Source organism: Leucoraja erinacea, chromosome 31 (assembly GCF_028641065.1).
Source record: "Leucoraja erinacea ecotype New England chromosome 31, Leri_hhj_1, whole genome shotgun sequence".
Classification (NCBI taxonomy): Eukaryota; Metazoa; Chordata; class Chondrichthyes; order Rajiformes; family Rajidae; genus Leucoraja; species Leucoraja erinaceus.
The window spans coordinates 13,998,374-14,017,027 of record NC_073407.1 but is presented as its reverse complement, the minus strand read 5'-3'; the positions used below and the strand labels follow the sequence as shown (position 1 = coordinate 14,017,027).

Genomic DNA, 18,654 nt, shown 5'->3' with positions numbered 1-18,654 from the left:
ACCACCTTCAATGGAAGACTCATTCCACACAGCTACCCTACTCTGAATGAGTATAAAAAGAGTATAATGGAATTTTTAATGCAGATATGTGTGAGATGTTGCATATTGGCAAGTCAAATCAGGAAAGGGCCTTCACAATGAATGGGTGGAGCCTTGGAGAATGTTGTAGGGCAAAGGGATCTAGGAATACAGATATATAGTTCCTTGGAAATTGTGTCACCAGAGGATAGATGGTAAAGAAGGCTTTTAGTACATTGGTCTTCATCAGTCAGGGTAGAGTCTAGAAGTTGGGACATCATGCTACAGTTGTACAATATGTTTGTGATGCCACATTTGGAGTACTGTGTTCAATTTTGGTCCCTGCTATAGGAAGGATGTCATTAAGCTGGAAAGAGTGCAGAGAATGTTGACAAGGATGTTGCCAGTACTTGAGGGGCTGAGGTTGGATAGACCAGGACTTTATTCTTTGGAGCACAGGAGGCTGAGGAGTGATCTTATAGGAACGTGTAAAATCATGAGGGGTCAATGCACTTTTACCCTTTCAAAAACAAGAGGTTATAAAAGTTTTTACTCGGAGGGTGTTGTGAATATAACACTGACCGCTTCCAGAAGAGGTAGTTGAAGCAGGTACCACAACATCATTTAAAATGCACTTAGACAGGTTCATGGATATGAAAGCATTAGAGGGATATTGGCTAAACGTTGGAAATTGTGGAATTTTGACAAACACTATTATTAAGGAATATAAGGTTTCGCTGATGTGATTAAAGGGACAAGTTTAATGCAGTTGAGTGTGAAGTGTTGCAAAGGAAGAGGCTCATCCATTGTAATGCACAAATAAGGTTTTGTACTTGATCTGCCTAAGGAAATGTTACCACTGGTTCCAAGCCTACACATATGATATTTTAAAGTCCATTATCCTCTTAAAATAACATAATTAAAATAATGTGAAACAGTACTTGACTCAATATGCTAAAAATCTCAGTTTAACAACCCCAAGATTGCATGTCCAGAAACGGCGCAAGTATAATTGCGCATTCAATGAAATTTGAGTTGGACAAATCCAGCAATGTGTGGTGAATATAATTAGAAAACACACAGAGAAAGCTGAGAATTTACATGAAATGCTTATTTGAAATTCCAGAATCCCCTCTCTCTAATGGACACAATTTCACAATCAAGTTTCTGGCTTGTTCATTTTCTATTTCATTGCAGATACAGCACAATAATCCTCTAAAATCACACCTTACGAAAGTGCTTTCTCTGCACACAGAACTAAAGAGTGATGAATATTCCACTGCATGCCCAACAAACTTCTTGTAAATGGCAGGGATAGAGGACAGGTACAGCTGCATTAGAACAATTAATGAGTAGTAAGATAGGGTTGTGCTATGCAGAGCAACACCTACCACTTCAAACAGCTAAAGACCGAGTAGCTGATAATGTGGTTATTAACCTTACTGGCCCCAGGATTGCGCTGGAGATTTCAACTCCATTTTCCCATTGATTCTTCTATTAATCTGTTGTGTGTTCTCAGTAATCCATATGGGGATTGGCACTGGAGAATACTGAAGCATGTGCAAATACAGCACACTGATGGATTCATTTACCTGTACTCAAGCAGTTAACAATCTTCTGAAAAGTTCCCTGAACAGAGTACAAATTTAGTCAAACTAATACAATGGTGGTAACAGATTTCCCATTCTCACTACTTAATCTTCTGTTAGTAATGCTTTAATTTTATTAATTTAACCATGCTCAAGTTAAATTTCATGACATGGCAGTGCAGAGGAACAAAGTAAAAAAGGAAGCCATGTGCAAGGAAACTGGTTTAGATTTCAGGTGCTTCTCCCTTCTTAATACCAGCATCATCTAGGTCTTGCAGAATCAATTGTTTAGAGAAACAGATCTGCACAAAATTGCTTAGGCAGTCATTAATTTAGGGAAAAAATAATCTATTTTATTTGTAGCTTGCAGATTTCATTTATTTGCATGAGAAAGAAAAATAGGGTGAGCTGCCTTATTTTCAGATTTTAAAATAAAAACATTATATGTTTTAAAATAATTTAATTTAATACATTTTAAACTATTAATTATTTAAAATCTGTTAATGTATCACTTTTAATTATTTTTGAATGGCTCAGATATTCAAAATCTTGAAAGAAAATTGACATCTTTAATGGAACGTAAATCTTAAGCAGAACGTTGCTGTCTACTTAGGGTTTTCTCAGCATCATCATGGACAAGGCCTGTTCTGGCCCATCCGAGGATCATGCCCAAGGGGTTTTGATCAGATGCTTTTTGTCTTTTCAACTTTGGTCTTTGTCCAACCATCTGCCAATGGAAAATCCCCTCTCACCTGTATCCACTTATCACTTGCCATAATTGTCCTGCCCCCTACCTCTCTTCCAGCTTTCTTCCCCCACTCCACTGCAACCAGTCTGAAGAAGGGTCCAGCATGTCACCTATTCATGTTCTTCATAGATGTTCCCTGGATCCACTGAGTTAATCCAGCGGTGTGTCTATTTTTGACCCAGCAAGTTGCATAACAGGACAGCTGCTACCTGGGAGGGAGAATGCAGTAGATGTGTCCTACTCAGCACAGTCAGGGCATATTGATGCATTATTCTCAGTAGAACAAATCTAACATTTTGAGACAAACAATTCTCAAGCAACACAACTAATATAATTGGATGATATGTTTGCCATTTTCTTGACAGAACAAGAATGTCTTTTGTACACAGTGGGCCAAAGTGAAGTGATAACTCCATATGTGCATTGTTTTTTGTTCTTCAATACCAGGTCTTAAGAACCAACCGAGACAGAAACCAAAGCTGTAAACTTTGAAGATAGACACAAACTGCTGGAGTAACTCAGTGGGACAGGCAGCGTCTCTGGAGAGAAGGAATGGGGGACGTTTCGGGTCGAGACCCTTCTTCAGACTGTATACTTTGATACTGCCTAAGCAAGATTACTTTAAAATAAATCGCATAAATTCATTCCCTCTGGCTCTCCAAGATCTTAGAGTGCAAGTGCAAAAGGACAAAGATCTATCCCCTTAGGAATTGTATCCTAATTTATTTTTTCATGGCAGAATTTGATCAAATATATTTGTAAGAATAACAGTGAGACCATAAAATACAAAGAGTAAATTAGGAAGTAACTTAAATTATCCATTAAACGCAGAGAAAAACAATCAGAGCTTGTCCATCCAGATATAAGAGATGTGATAGTTTTAAATGCTGTCTGGAATTGAAAAAAAATCACAATTTTATTTTCTATCTCTTATCTTTCTCCTCAAATCTCCCTCTGCCTTTCCCTCTCTTTGTTTTGCTTTCTGTACACCATTTGACATAGAATATTTTAAAATATACATCCTGGCATATTGGGGTTTAATACGGTGTGGCTCATTACTGATTTTCTGCAAGACCTAGATGCTCTGCAAAAGGAATCATACTACACCAGGCCAACTATTTCCTACCATTGATCCTTTCCTGACTCCATTCCGGGGTGCGCAGTTACATTACAAAGGCAGAATTGTATCATTTAGATTGTAATATGCTGGTTACAATACGACTGTGCAAACGACAATATATTGTGTTATAGGCATTATATTAAGGCTTACCTGTTTGTTAAGAATCCTGCATCTTTTAACATCTCTGCTTGCACCGCATGATGAGGAAATCCATGCATCACCCAACCCAGCGTGGAACAATCCAGTTTACTTAGCCTTTGAGACATACATTTCATGACTATAGCATCTGGAACTAGAGCCCAAAAATAGAGTTGCATGATTACAATATTATGTGCTGAGCAGTATTATACAGAATTACATGGCTATGTTTCTGAGTTTGTAAAACAAAAAAAAATCGTTAACTTTTCCAGCTTACCTCTTGAGATTTTGCCTCAAATATTTTTGCAGGATGCAACATGTCATTTAAAGAGCAGGGAATTGAATCAAAGATAGTTTCTAACTTGATGCCAATTCCAAGCTAGGCGTTTGGGTAATAGCTGACATTCACAAACGAAGCACATTCCTCCCAGTCCATCTATATTTCACATTCAGACAATGATTTCTTATAGGACTAATAATACATGCTCCATTTCTGTTTGATAGTTTCAGGTACCATGAAGAGTAATACTCACATACCACAATATTTTATACTTCATCCCATTGGTATTTTATTTCACCATGGAACGCTGCAGTTTATTATGAAAATATTTAATGTTTGAATAATCATGTAATCTATTTTGTATTAGCTGTAATACAGTGAAAGGAAAAATAGATTATCTGTTGCAGTTTACAGGAGTGTGTTATGTGCAAATTCACTGATGTTTTACTTAGATCACAGCAGTGATTATTATTTAACAGTGTTTCATTGACTGTAGAGGCCAATGGAGCATTCCAATGAGCAAGTAAAAGATGCAATAAAAATGCCAACCGTTTCATTTTGCTCATGCTTTATGAAAATTGTGGAATTGATTTATTTGGGATTTAGAAACACCAGATGAATGAAATCTCAAAGGTTTCATGAATAGTGGTGTGCCAATGCTGGCCCTGAGGTCATTGGTGGTGCCTTTATTCCTTATCCTTATAGATCATTGTAATTGAAATTCGTCTCAATGACCTACCATATTTTCAAAGTGATCATAAATTTAAAAGGAAGCAATATACATGATCAAATTTAATTTAAACTCAATTTGCGATATCATGACACATGTACCCCAACTCTCAATTTATTTACTTAATAATAGTGGAATATTTGTTTATGGAAGGGTTTAAAATCAGAATATTTTACAAGCACAAACTATATGCTTAAGGATTCAACGTGTATTGATATGATGTGATTGTTCTGTATCCCATCATGTAGGTTTAGGCACATCAATAGTCACTGTGTCCTGACATGGTTTGTGCACCATGCTATACAGCTTGGTGATAATAAAGCTACAACCTTTACTACCGCCTGATACTTAAAAGTACTGGAGAAAAAAGATCAGAAGTAGGAAACGAAGAAAAGCTATATTGGCCAGTAGTTCTCTTGTAACGGACTGTAATATAGATGCTAGTTTACAAAAAAAGACATAGAGTGCTGGAGCTACTCAGCAAGGCAGGGAACATCATCTGACCCAGCGAGTCAGGGGACATGAATAGGTAACATTTCGCTTTCTTCAGAGCCCGTAGAAGAGTCCTGACCCAAAATGCCCCTATCCATGTTCTCCAGACCCACTTAGTTATTCCAGCACTTTGTGTCTTTTTTTAAACATGATATAAACTTTGAAAGTATATCTTTACAACACCTTTGGGTTACTGACATTGTGATGGGTCCTGGATAAATCCAAGTTCTTGATCAAATCGCATTCTCTTCTAATGGAACACATATCTACCATGAACATATTCTTTGTTGAGTTTGATGCAAGTGTATTGTTCGGGTTTAAAAGCAGCTGACATGAGGGCTGCTAAAAGATGATACTGCAAATGTTTAAACAAATTCTTGCTACCTAGCCCAGTGCCTCGTGCATTTTTAATTATTTACAAGCACAGACTATAATATCAACTCTCTGAAAAATATCACAGGTAATAATGAAATTGATCCTCCTGCCTCTAATTCACAGTGAATTAAGAGGAAATTGTGCTCATCAATGCTGGAAAAGAAATCTCAGAAGTTTTCACCAACGATGCTATACAAAAGATTTTTGGTTCTGCCTGCCATCTGCTGGGGAATGTTTTTAACAGCATCACTGCAGTTCAGTTCTGCACACCATCAGAATGGGTATAACACAAAGAGCTGGAGGAATTCAGCAGTTCAAGCAGCATTTGAGGAAGGAATAGACAGATGACATATCGATCTGGAACCCTTCATCAGACTGATCCATTCCTTCCACAGTATATGCTTAAGGATTCAACGTGTATTGATATGATGTGATTGTTCTGTGTCCCATCATGTAGGTTTAGGCACATCAATAGTCACTGTGTCCTGACATGGTTTGTGCACCATGCTATACAGCTTGGTGATAATAAAGCTACAACCTTTACTACCGCCTGATACTTAAAAGTACTGGAGAAAAAAGATCAGACGTAGGAAACGAAGAAAAGCTATATTGGCCAGTAGTTCTCTTGTAACGGACTGTAATATAGATGCTAGTTTACAAAAAAAGACATAGAGTGCTGGAGCTACTCAGCAGGGCAGGGAACATCATCTGACCCAGCGAGTCAGGGGACATGAATAGGTAACATTTCGGTTTAGGACCTTTCTTCAGAGCCCGTAGAAGAGTCCTGACCCAAAATGCCCCAATTCATGTTCTCCAGACCCACTTAGTTACTCCAGCACTTTGTGTCTTTTTTTAAACATGATATAAACTTTGAAAGTATATCTTTACAACACCTTTGGGTTACTGACATTGTGATGGGTCCTGGATAAATCCAAGTTCTTGATCAAATCGCATTCTCTTCTAATGGAACACATATCTACCAGGAACATATTCTTTGTTGAATTTGATGCAAGTGTATTGTTCGGGTTTAAAAGCAGCTGACATGAGGGCTGCTAAAAGAGGATACTGCAAATGTTTAAACAAATTCTTGCTACCTAGCCCAGTGCCTCGTGCATTTTTAATTATTTACAAGCACAGACTATAATATCAACTCTCTGAAAAATATCACAGGTAATAATGAAATTGATCCTCCTGCCTCTAATTCACAGTGAATTAAGAGGAAATTGTGCTCATCAATGCTGGAAAAGAAATCTCAGAAGTTTTCACCAACGATGCTATACAAAAGATTTTTGGTTCTGCCTGCCATCTGCTGGGGAATGTTTTTAACAGCATCACTGCAGTTCAGTTCTGCACACCATCAGAATGGGTATAACACAAAGAGCTGGAGGAATTCAGCAGTTCAAGCAGCATTTGAGGAAGGAATAGACAGATGACATATCGATCTGGAACCCTTCATCAGACTGATCCATTCCTTCCACAGGTGTTGGCCACCCCATTGAGTTCCTCCAGCACAGTGTTTTACTCAAGATTCCAGCATCTGCAGCTTCTTGGGCCTCCATTAAGACGGGAGTTTTCATTTAGTCAACACTGAACCTGCTGTAGGTTTTATAGAAAACAATTGTGCCCCAAATGAATTATTACATTTTGGGTGAAAAACAAGGATCAGTTATGAATAAATACATTTTCTCCATTTGCATAAATTAAATTCTTAGAGCAGCTTGTAATGGAGCCGACCAGAGAAAAGGCAATTCTGGATTTAGTGTTGTCCAATGAACCAGATTTGATAAGAGAACTAGAGGTAAAGGAACCGCTTGGAGGTAGTGATCATGATATGATTAGTTTTAATCTGCAATTTGAGAAGGAGAAGGTTAAATTGGAAGTGTCAGTGATGCAGTTGAACAAAGGGGACTATGAAGGCATGAGAGAGGAGCTGGCCAAGGTAGACTGGAAAGGGATCCTAGCAGGAATGATGGTGGAACAGCAATGGCAGGAATTTCTGGGCATAATCCGGAAGATGCAGGATCATTTCATTCCAAAAAGGAAGAAAGATTCTAAGGGGAGAGGGAGGCAACCATGGCTGACAGGGATAGAATAAAACTAAAAGAAAAGATGTATAACATAACAAAGAGTAGCAGGGAGCCAGAAGATTTGGAAACTTTCATAGGACAACAGAAGGAAACAAAACGGGCAATATGGGCTGAAAAGATGAAGTACGAGGGGAAGCTGGCCATGAATATAAAGAAGGACAGTAAAAGCTTCTTTAGATATGTTAAGGGAAAAAGAATAGCAAAGTCAAATGTGGGTCCCTTTAAGGCAGACATGGGTGAAATTATTATGGGGAACAAGGAAATGGCAGAAGAGTTGAACAAGTACTTCGGATCTGTCTGCACTAAGGAAGACACAAACAATCTCCCAGATGTACTGGAGGACAGAGGATCTGAGGGGATAGAGGAACTGAAAGAATTTTTCATTAGGCAAGAAATAGTATTGGGTATGCTAATGGAACTGAAGGATGATAAATCTCCTGGGCCTATTGGCCAGCATCCCAGGGTCCTCATTGGCTCTAGAAATAGTGGATGCATTGGTGATCATTTTCCAATGTTCAATAGATTCAGGATCAGTTCCTATGGATTGGAGGATAGCTAATGTTATCCCACATTTCAAGAAAGTAGCGAGAGAGAAAACGGGGAATTACAGACGTGGTTCGCCTGACTTCGGTGGTGGGAAAGATGCTGGAGTCAATTATTAAAGAGGTAATAATGGGGCATTTGGATAGTAGTAAAAGAATTAGTCCAAGTCAGCATGGATTTATGAAAGGAAAATCATGCTTGACTAATCTTCTGGAATTTTCTGAGGATGTGACAAGTAAAATGGATGAAGGGGAGTCAGTGGAAGTAGTGTATCTAGACTTTCAGAAAGCCTTTGATAAGGTCCCGCACGGGAGACTGGTGACTAAAATTAGAGCACATGGTATTAGGGGTAGGGTGTTGACATGCATCGAAAATTGGTTGGCAGACAGGAAGCAAAGAGTAGGAGTGAACGGGTCCTTTTCAGAATGGTAGGCAGTGGCGAATGGAGTGCCACAACTGTTTATCACATATATTAATGATTTGGAAGAGGGAATTAGGAGCAACACTAGCAAGTTTGCGGATGACACAAAGCTGGGTGGCAGTGTAAGCTGTGAAGAGGATGTTAGGAGGTTGCAGGGTGACCTGGACAGGTTGAGTGAATGTGCAGATGTGTGGCAGATGCAGTATAATATAGATAAATGTGAGGTTATCCACTTTGGCGGCAAAAACAAGAGGGCAGATTATTATCTCAATGGGGTTAGGTTAGGTAAGGGGGAGGTGCAGCGAGACCTGGGTGTCCTTGTACACCAGTCACCGAAAGTTGGCGTGCAGGTACAGCAGGCAGTGAAGAAAGCTAATGGAATGTTTGCCTTCATAACAAGAGGATTCCAGTTTAGGAGTAAAGAGGTTCTTCTGCAGTTGGATAGGGCTCAGGTGAGACCACATCTGTAGCATTGTGTACAGTATTGGTCTCCTAATTTGAGGAAGGACATCCTTGTGATTGAGGCAGTGCAGCGTAGGTTTACGTGATTGATCCCTGGGATGACGGGACTGACATTTGAGGAAAGATTGAAAAAACTAAGCTTGTATTCACTGGAGTTTAGAAGGATGAGGGGAGGATCTTATAGAAACATATAAAATTATAAAAGGACTGGACAAGCTAGATGCAGGAAAAATGTTCCCAATGTTGGACAAGTCCAGAACCAGGGGCCATAGTCTTAGAATAAAGACTGAGGTGAGAAAAAACTTTTAAGACCCAGAGAGTTGTGAATTTGTGGAATTCCCTGCCACAGAGGGCAGTGGAGGCCAAATCACTGGATAGATTTAAGAGAGGGTTAGATAGAGCTCTAGGGGCTTGTGGAATCAAGGGATGTGGGGAGAAGGCAGGCACAGGTTATCGATTGGGAACGATCAGCCATGATCACAATGAATGGTGGTGCTGGCTCGAAGGGCCAAATGGCCTCCTCCTGCACCTATTTTCTGAATACTGGAATTCCTGCATCATATACTCCAAGAGAAATACAACATCAATCATTATCCACAGCTTTTTCTGACCTCACAAAAACCTTTCACTACAACAATTGCAGGACACTGAAGATATCTTCTCAAATTTGCTTTCCCTCAAGAATGCACACCAACTTAATCATAGCTTCAAAGCTCTTGTCGTACCAACAGGTCTATACTCTCCCAATCTCACTCCAAAATGGTGTCAATCTAGACAGTGTTGTCATACCAACACTTTTATCAATTTCCTTCATCACAATGCTGCACTCTGCCTCCATCAAACTTCCAGATAGAGTGGAGTTAATCTGCAAGACAAACAAAGAACTGTCCACCCAGGGCCGGCCTTAGGAGGTGCGGACAGGGCCCAATTGGGAACAATTTTGGTGAGCCCCAGGTTCCCAGCCAAGATCTGTAGAATCATAGAAATATAAATAAAGTCTATTATAGACTTTATATCTCTATGGTAGAATGGAAAGTAATCAAAATGTGCGTTTAAAAGTACATGTGTCCTAACTTAGGTGTGTGTGTGTGTGTGTGTGTGTTGTCTGTGCGTGAGAGTATGTTAGTTGTCTGTGCGTTGTGTGTGTGTGTGTGTGTGTGTGTGTGTGTGTGTGTGTGTGTGTGTGTGTGTGTGTGTGTGTGTGTGTGTGTGTGTGTGTGTGTGTGTGTGTGTGTGTGTGTGTGTGTGTGTGTGTTGGGAGGGAAGGAGAGAAAGGAGGGAGAGGGCTGGCGGCAGGAGCGATGCCGGGGTCCGGGTGGACGGGTGTGAGCTGAGGCAGAGGTTTGTAAACGTTGCTCCAACCCCCGGCCCAGCCCTCCCTGTATTGTTCACCGCGTCTCCCCGGGGAGAGAGGGGGGTGGAGCGGAACTGTGTGCATGAAGCATGGCGACTGGAGGTGCGGAATGCTGCCCCGGGACCGTGAGGGAACGACCCACCTACCTCGCTACCCTGAGCCCTCGCCCCCCTCCCCCATCTTACCCGTTTCTTCCCCCTCCACTCCTCTACTCTCTCTCCACCCTTCTCTCCCCCCCCCCTCCACCGGGCATAGATCTACCCGAGCCAAGAGTAGATTACTCTGGCACGGGGCCCCCTTAGGCACGGGGTCCAATTGGGAGCAATTGGTCCAATTGGCTTAAGGCCGGCCCTGTATCCACCTACATTTCCTGCACTCCACTTTAATCAGGTTGTTCACCCCAACTTCAATCAGGCTAATTTCAATTACTCAGACTAACATGGGACTTCAGGTCAGGCGAATCCTATAATGCAGCCATCACTTTGTGTTTTGGGCTAATACTTTGAAATTCTGCTATGAAAAAAGCCGTTGAAGACAAAAATAGAGCTTCCCTTAATCACTGATACCCATTTTAAAGGAGTCAAGATCTTGATTGGTGACCTTGCCATGGTTTGCATCATATTGATTATTGGTATAAATTAGATGGTTTTATCACTCAGATGGGTAGAGAATTATACCAAGTCGAATGAAAATGATTACCATTTGTTAGATTATGAGAGGGAATTTGATAAACAATTGTTTTTAATTTTAAAGTAAAATAAGTAAAAGCCAGCCATATAATATATATTTCATATATTTTAAATGAAATGAAATTGCACCTAAAAATATATCGGGTCTGCAGTTGTGTTCCTGAAACCATTTTTTTCTGTTTAAATTATCAATCAAGTGATAGTAGTGATAGCTTTTGAATATAATATAAACATTTCAAGGGAACATTTTATCTTCAAGCATTTTTATTACCTTCTTCCTTAAGATCTCTCTCGCATCCAAGTTAATTGCACAGTAATCTGCATGCATTTATCTCTCCCCCACCAATTCCAAACTCAGGTAAGAGAAAACTGTTCACACAAGTTGATTTTCACAACTGAAGTTAGACACAAAATGCTGGAGCAACAGCAGGACAGGCAGAATCTCTGGAAAGAATGAATGGGTGACGTTTTGGGTCAACCCTTCTTTAGAGTTTTAATCCGAAACGTCACCCACTCCTTCTCTCCAGAGATGCTGCCTGTCCTGCTGAGTTACTCCAGCATTTAGTGTCTATCTTCGGTGCATCTGCAGTTCCTTCCTGCACACTTGACTTTAACAATATTTTCTATTACACTGTGACATTGGTAAGTATAGTACAACGTCATCTTGAGAATGTTGTTTTAGACAGAAATCCCAATACTGATTCAAATCTCATTAATTTAAATGTTGGGATTAACCACTGAATTGATTTGACAAAAAACAAAGACTCACAAGCTGCACTCATTAGTTAAGATAGCATTGAGCTCAGGGAATTTAGGCAGCTGCAAATGGTGACCTCGGTTAGCATCGGTATGACCAATAGAAAACATCCCAGTAATGCATACTAATTAAAAGCTAAAGGTGTTTGATTAACACACTGGACATTGTCAGATTAATACTTCTTTCATCTACTATCTGCAAATTAATCATGTTTGTTTGAGCCGTTCAGGTCACATATTCAGGATACACATTGGGAATGTAGTCGATCATGACTTGACTTGCAATGGATGTGGGTAAAATTACTTACTGCTCCTATAATACACTAATAATCTACATTGACGTGACCACCACATTACAATAGACTAGGTAATGGGAATTCTCCCTGAGCATGTTCACAAATCACTACCAAAAAGTCTGGGATATAGAAGAAAAATGTATGGGAAAAAAAGTAAATAAATGAACACAAACTTTATTTTTGTTTCTTTCACATTTCTTTACACATGCATAAATAACAGAAGAGTAAATAGTGATGTGGACTCTTCCACGGGTGCCACCACCCACTTCCCTCATTATGGAAGGGGTGGAGGGGGGAGATTCCTGCGATAATCAACTCTCAAAGATTCAGCTTCTAAAATAAAATTCATTCAAATATCTAATGATGTAAATATGAATAAAATTCAGTTACTTCAACTAATTTGGGATGGTAAAATTGTAAAATTAATTACATTCATGTCAAAATTTATAATTACGTTTCAAAAATGCTATGTTGAATGTTGAAAATATTTGACTGTAAAAGCATTACACAAATACTTATCTCATTCTACCTAAATATCTGGTCTTTAATAAATTAGCTATAGACCAGAGCTCTTGTTGGAGAAGGATAAGTATCTGCAAGGGGGTGATAAAATGGAATTTTAAAATACTTAAAAATAATTTTACCCTGTTAGCCACTGATGATATTTTTAAACTTTATTTCATATATTTATAGAATAAACTTTATATATGGAAAATAACATTAAAAACTTTTTTTTGAACAAAAAAGAAAAATGTGTTGCACCACAGGGTCCATTGCACCTCTGAAAAATTAAACTCGACAGATTCAAACTGTCCTATTTCCACTTCAAAAGAGCAGGGGCTCTGCTCTCCTCCTGACTCATCTTCAAACAGCAGCGCCCCAGAAACTTTCTTTCAGGCGAAGCTAAAGCAGCCTCCAGCTCCCTTAAGCACTGTACTGGTTACTGTAGCTGCTGCCTATGCCTATCCTAATTATACCCATGTGAGTCTATTAATCAGTTAGTAAATTATTCAGTAACCCTTCTCTGCCTTCAGCTAGTACAAACATGCTCTAAGCAAGGGCTAGAGGGAAGTGCAGGGAAAGTCCCTATGGATCTCACTCTGAGATATTCAGTTGTTCAATGTCTCCTGAACTCCCTGTTAATAACGAGGGAGAAAAGCTCCGGTGGTGTCTGAATCTTGCCCTTTGTTCAATATCAGAATACAAGCAGTAGGGGGGTCAGGAACCTTACCTGGCTGCCTACTTTCAACATAGGGTTTAATGGTTTCACCAAATCTTGTCTCAGTAGCGACAGCCTCCCTTAGTAACTGTCCACAGGAAACTGTAAAAAACAAGTATTCGTTTTAATTAAGAGCATGATTGCATACATAGTTTCAATAGTAGAGAAAAAAAAAATCAGGCAACAGACTATACATAACTACATGCTTGGGAAATGAATATCGATTGAAACACCAAATAATATGAATATTTTTTCATTAAGTACCTTTATTTGTAAACTTTCAAGTGAAAGGCTTCCTTGCTGACTAGTTCAATGTTTGTTTGATTGCTATACACACGTGCTCAATATCTAGTGCCTGTTGAACACGGCTGCTGTACTACTGATGTGTAGAAACTTTTCAAAGTACTGCTACTTAAATATTAAGACATCAAATCAAAAATAAGACATTCAAATCACACATTTTTATTCTAAAGATGTCTAGCTTAAATATTCAACCTGCAATATATACTCATATAAACCTGCGGAGCTACTTTCACTCAGGTTCTAGAATCAAAACTGACAACTGAACTTAAATGCATAATCTGGGCTCGCATTCTACTATAGCACTGGGAGAATGTCGCATTGTTGAAACTACCATTGTTTCCAATTAAGATATTAGACCCAGGGCCTATCTGGCTCTTAAAACTAATATATAAAGATCCCAAGTCACTCTCTAAATGGCAAGGAACTTCTTCTGGTGACTCAGTCAACATCTCTGCCTCGATCTGTATTAAAATCAATTAACTACTGCACTATTGAATGCTGTAGTTACTTCCATTGGAAAACTTCAAAAGTAGTTAAAAATTTTTTTTAAATGGAAAGCACATCTACTAAGGCTAAATCCACGAAGAGGTAAAATAATCTTTTGTATTCTTGATCAGCACTAGAGTAGCGATCAAATGTCTCATACAACATCATTAGTAAAAGAGCTATTGCGCTTAACATAGAATCATACTAGAGCTGGTACTTTTCTAGTACAAAGAAGTGGAATGATTGATGTCATATGTGAGAAGTTAACCAAATTCCAATCAAAAATCCACAGAATCTGTGCAAAGAGAAACAGGTTTAATGTTTCATCGCCAAATTTGATGAAGGGTCTTCAATTTGCTTCAACATTCTTTACTCTTTTCTCTTTACACAGAGGCTGTCCGACCTACTGAGTGTTTCCAGTGTTTTTTAGTTCAAAGGTATAGCATGGAAACAGGCCCTTTGACCCACTGAGCATGCAACCATTGATCACCCATTTACACTAATTCTGTTAGCTCTGATTTGCATCCCTACACACTAAGGGCAATTTACAGAGGCCAATTAACCCACATATCAGCATGTCTTTGGGATGTGGGAGGAAACCCAAAACCACCCAGTCACAGGGAGAATGTGCAAACTACACACAGATAGCACCCGAGGTCAGGATCAAAGTTTGGTCTCTGGCACAGTGAGGCAACAAATGTACCAGCTGTGCCACCTTCATTTTTTCTGCTCTTATTTCGTATTTCCAGTGTCTACAGGTTTTGGATTAACGTCCAATCCAAATGTTAAATGGTTAGAATAACAAGATAGGAGAAGCTTGCTTAGAAATTCTCCCCTAATTGGGATCTCTCTAATAGAAGATGTGTATTTTACGCATCTTCTTAAATTTAGTTCCAGTAACATGAGATGCTGTACCTCATGTACCTGCTATAAATACTACCAACTGCAAATGCATACTGATTGTAAAACAAAAATATGCCTACATAAACAAATATAGCAATGCAGGCAGCATGTATCAGAGAAAAGATAAGAGAAAATTAGATAACATTATTTTGGCACCACAAAATATGTCAGATTCAACTCCCATTTTATGTCAAACCTATCAAAAGTATGTTCACAAAAATACTTTGGCTTAGGAAACAAAATAGATTTTCACCAGCAATGAAGATTCCACAGCAATTTCTTCAAAACAGGTAAATATTTACAAGGTCTTTTCTAAGGTTAAGCAACAAAAGCAAGAAAAAAAAGCCTGCATGCTCCCAGAAAATGAATAATTTCATTTGAATTAAACAAAGTATAACAGGTACAAAGATATATTTTGAGAGAAACAGAACCAATAGAATATTTTTAAGTCAATTTTATTAATTGATGACCTATTTTATTTTTGAATTTCCACTAAAATGAAGGTCGCCAAGCAAGGCATTTCTCTAATTTCAAAATAAAATTGAAGGATTCTATAATTTCAACCTAAATTGTTCCATTTGAAAAGTCCCACTAATTAGTTACTCAAACATAATGTGGTATCTATTTACGTAAAAGTCTGAAAAGTCTCTGATGCAACACATTATTCACTGAAGCTGTGAAGAGCAATGAAACTACTTCTAATTAGAGCAACTAGCTATTTGCCAGTGATTACATCATGTGACATGCAAACTAGCTTAATCTAAATATTTGATCTTTGGTGTGAATTAGATTTTAATTAGTTAACGCTGATGTCAGAGGATGTTTTTGTGACCGAGATAGAGAAAAAATGTGGAAAATAACACCAAAAAAAAATCATGAAAATTTAACACTTCTCGAGAACACTTCCCTATTTGGGCTGTTTGTGCAAAAGGGCTGCATATAATAGCCATAGGGTCATACAGCACAGAAACTGACCCTTTAGCTCAATTCGTCTACACTGACCAAGATGCCTCATTTAAGATAGTCCCATTTGCCCACGTTTGGCTCATTTCCCTCTAAATCTTTCCTATCCATGTACCAGACCAAGTGTTTTTTTTTAAATGCTGCTTTGGTACCTGGCTACCTCTTCTGGTAGCTCGTTCCATATATCCTCCACCCTCTGAGTAAAAAAGATGCCCTTCAGATTTGTATTCAATTTTGTCCTGTCACCTTAAACATATGATCTCTTGTTTTTGATTCCCCCCAACTTTGGTAAAAGACTGTGCATTCACCCTATCTATTCCCCTCATGATTTAATACACCTCCATAAGATCACCCTTCAGCCTCCTGCACTCGAAGGAGGATTTCACGGCCATGGACAAAGCCTGCTGGCTGACCCTAATTAGCCCTTTCGCTTCCAAATGAGAGTAATATCCTATCCTGAAGACTCCTCTCCAATAGCTTCCCAACCACTGGCATGAGGCTCACTCTCCTATAATTTCCTGGATTATCTCTACTTCCCTTCTTAAACAACAGAACTGCATTGGCTATTCTCGAGGCCTGAGGATTGAGAAGATATAGAGATCATTGTCAAGGCCCCTGAAATCTCCACTCTTGCCTCTCTCAATAATCCGGGATAGACCACATCAAGGCTTGATGATTTATCCATCTTAATACTCTTCAAGACTCTCAACCTGTCCAACCTGTCCTGGCATATTAACATTCTCCACATGGATTTGACTATTCTTCGTGTCCTTTTTGGTGAATACAGATGTAAAGTACTTATCTCCTAAATCCTGTGACACCAAACATAAAATCCCTCCTTTATCCTTGAGCAGTCCTACCTTCTCCTTGGTTACCCTCTTGTTTTAATCTAAGTGTAAAATGCCCTGGGATATTCTTTAATACAACCAGCCTATGATATTTCATGGCCCCTTTTGGCCGTTCTGATTGCCCACATGAGTTCTTTCATACTTGCTTTATATTCCACAAACGCCCCATCTGATTTCACTTTTCTAAACTTTACTTGCACTTCCTTTCTCTTTTTAATCAAATTTACAACCTTCTTGGTTCATTCAAGGTTCCCTTATCTAATCATACTTACCCTTCCTCCTTATTGGAACATGATGGACCTGAACTCAGATCAGCTGGGCTTTAAACAACTCCCATGTCAGATGTGGATTTAACTAATAACAACTTCTCTTTCAAATTACTCTTCCTTGCTCCTGCCTAATTGCTGTCATCTGCCTTATCACAAATTTAGTACATACTAGACCAAGTGCAGACCCGTTGGGTCTGTTCGCCCAACGTGCGGTTGTGGGGGGGAGGCGGCACGCAGCATCACACACGCTAACTATCCCATCCCGCACTCACGCTAATTACCCCCTTGATATTATATTAATATTATTAATTTGCTCCTTTTACCCCATAACCACCCTATCTACTGACGCGTAGCCCCCAACTTGCAGTCACATCTGGAGAGGGGGGGGTGCGGGGGTAGAGAGTGAGGTCAGAGAGAGAAGGGGCAGAGGCAGAGAGAGGGGCAAGAGGGATAGGGGGGTGAAGAGGAGGATAAGAGGGAGGGTGGGTGAGGGGGGAAAGGTGGGGGAGGAGGGGAGGAGGGTGAGAGTGAGGGGGGAGAGAGAGAGGGGGTGCTGAGAGGGGGGTGAGGTGGGGAGGAGGAGGGTGGAGGGAAGAGGGTAGGGGGTGTGGAGGGAGGGGGTTTAGGGGAGGGGAGGGGATGGGGGGGGAGAGAGGGGGAGGGGGGGGGAGGGGGAGAGGGGGAAGAGGGAGAGAGAGAGGGGGAGAGGAGAGGGAGAGAGAGAGAGAGAGAGGGAGAGGGGGGAGAGGGGGGGAGAGAGGGGGGGGGAGGGAGGGGGGGGAGAGATGAGAGAGGAAAGAGGGGGAGAGAGAGGGGAGGGTGTGCTGAGAGGGGAGGGGGAAGGGGGTAGGGGTGGTGGAGGGAAGGGGGTTAGGGGAGGAATGGTGTGGGAGGGGATGGAGGGGAGGGGGGGGAGGAATGAGGAGAGGGGGGAGAGGGGGAGAGGGGGGAGAGGAGAGGGGGAGGGGAGGGGGGAGGTCTATAGTAGAATCTCATTAGGACAGATTGCACCTTTTTTATTTTTGAGCTCGACCCATATTGTCTCAGTGGACGAACCCACCAGTATGTCCTCTCTGGGTGCCCCATGATATTCTCTCAATTAGAGAGCAAATCCTAATACCTCCTATCGTGTCTGAAACCCTGAAACGTTGCCCTGCCAATCCTGTCTCCCTTTGGCCAAATCTCTGTAATTGCCTCTTCACCATATTTCCAATCTCTGATCCAGGCTCTAAATTCATCTGGGTTACACAAAAAAAGCTGGAGAAACTCAGCGGGTGCAGCAGCATCTATGGACCGAAGGAAATAGGCAACGTTTCGGGCCGAAACCCTTCTTCAGACCCGAAACGTTGCCTATTTCCTTCGCTCCATAGATGCTGCTGCACCCACTGAGTTTCTCCAGCTTTTTTGTGTAACCTTTGATTCTCCAGCATCCGCAGTTCCTTCTTAAACTCTAAATTCATCTGCTTTACCCGCTATTCTCATTGCATTGAAATAAACATTCTTCAGCCTATAAGATACACTATATTTTTAACGTCTCCCTGCCTATCCTTGCTTTGATACTTACT

At 40.2% G+C, this 18,654-nt stretch overlaps 1 protein-coding gene across 1 annotated transcript in view; it reads right to left on the bottom strand.

Annotated features, from left to right (window-relative positions):
* Positions 1-18,654, bottom strand: part of ak8 (adenylate kinase 8) — a 103,385-nt gene that overhangs the window by 29,672 nt on the left and 55,059 nt on the right. The window contains exons 10-11 of the mRNA XM_055660006.1: positions 13,330-13,419; positions 3,626-3,767 (exon numbers count right to left, since the gene is read on the bottom strand). Of these exons, the coding sequence (XP_055515981.1) occupies positions 3,626-3,767; positions 13,330-13,419 (232 nt within the window). The remainder of the gene's footprint in view (positions 1-3,625; positions 3,768-13,329; positions 13,420-18,654) is intronic.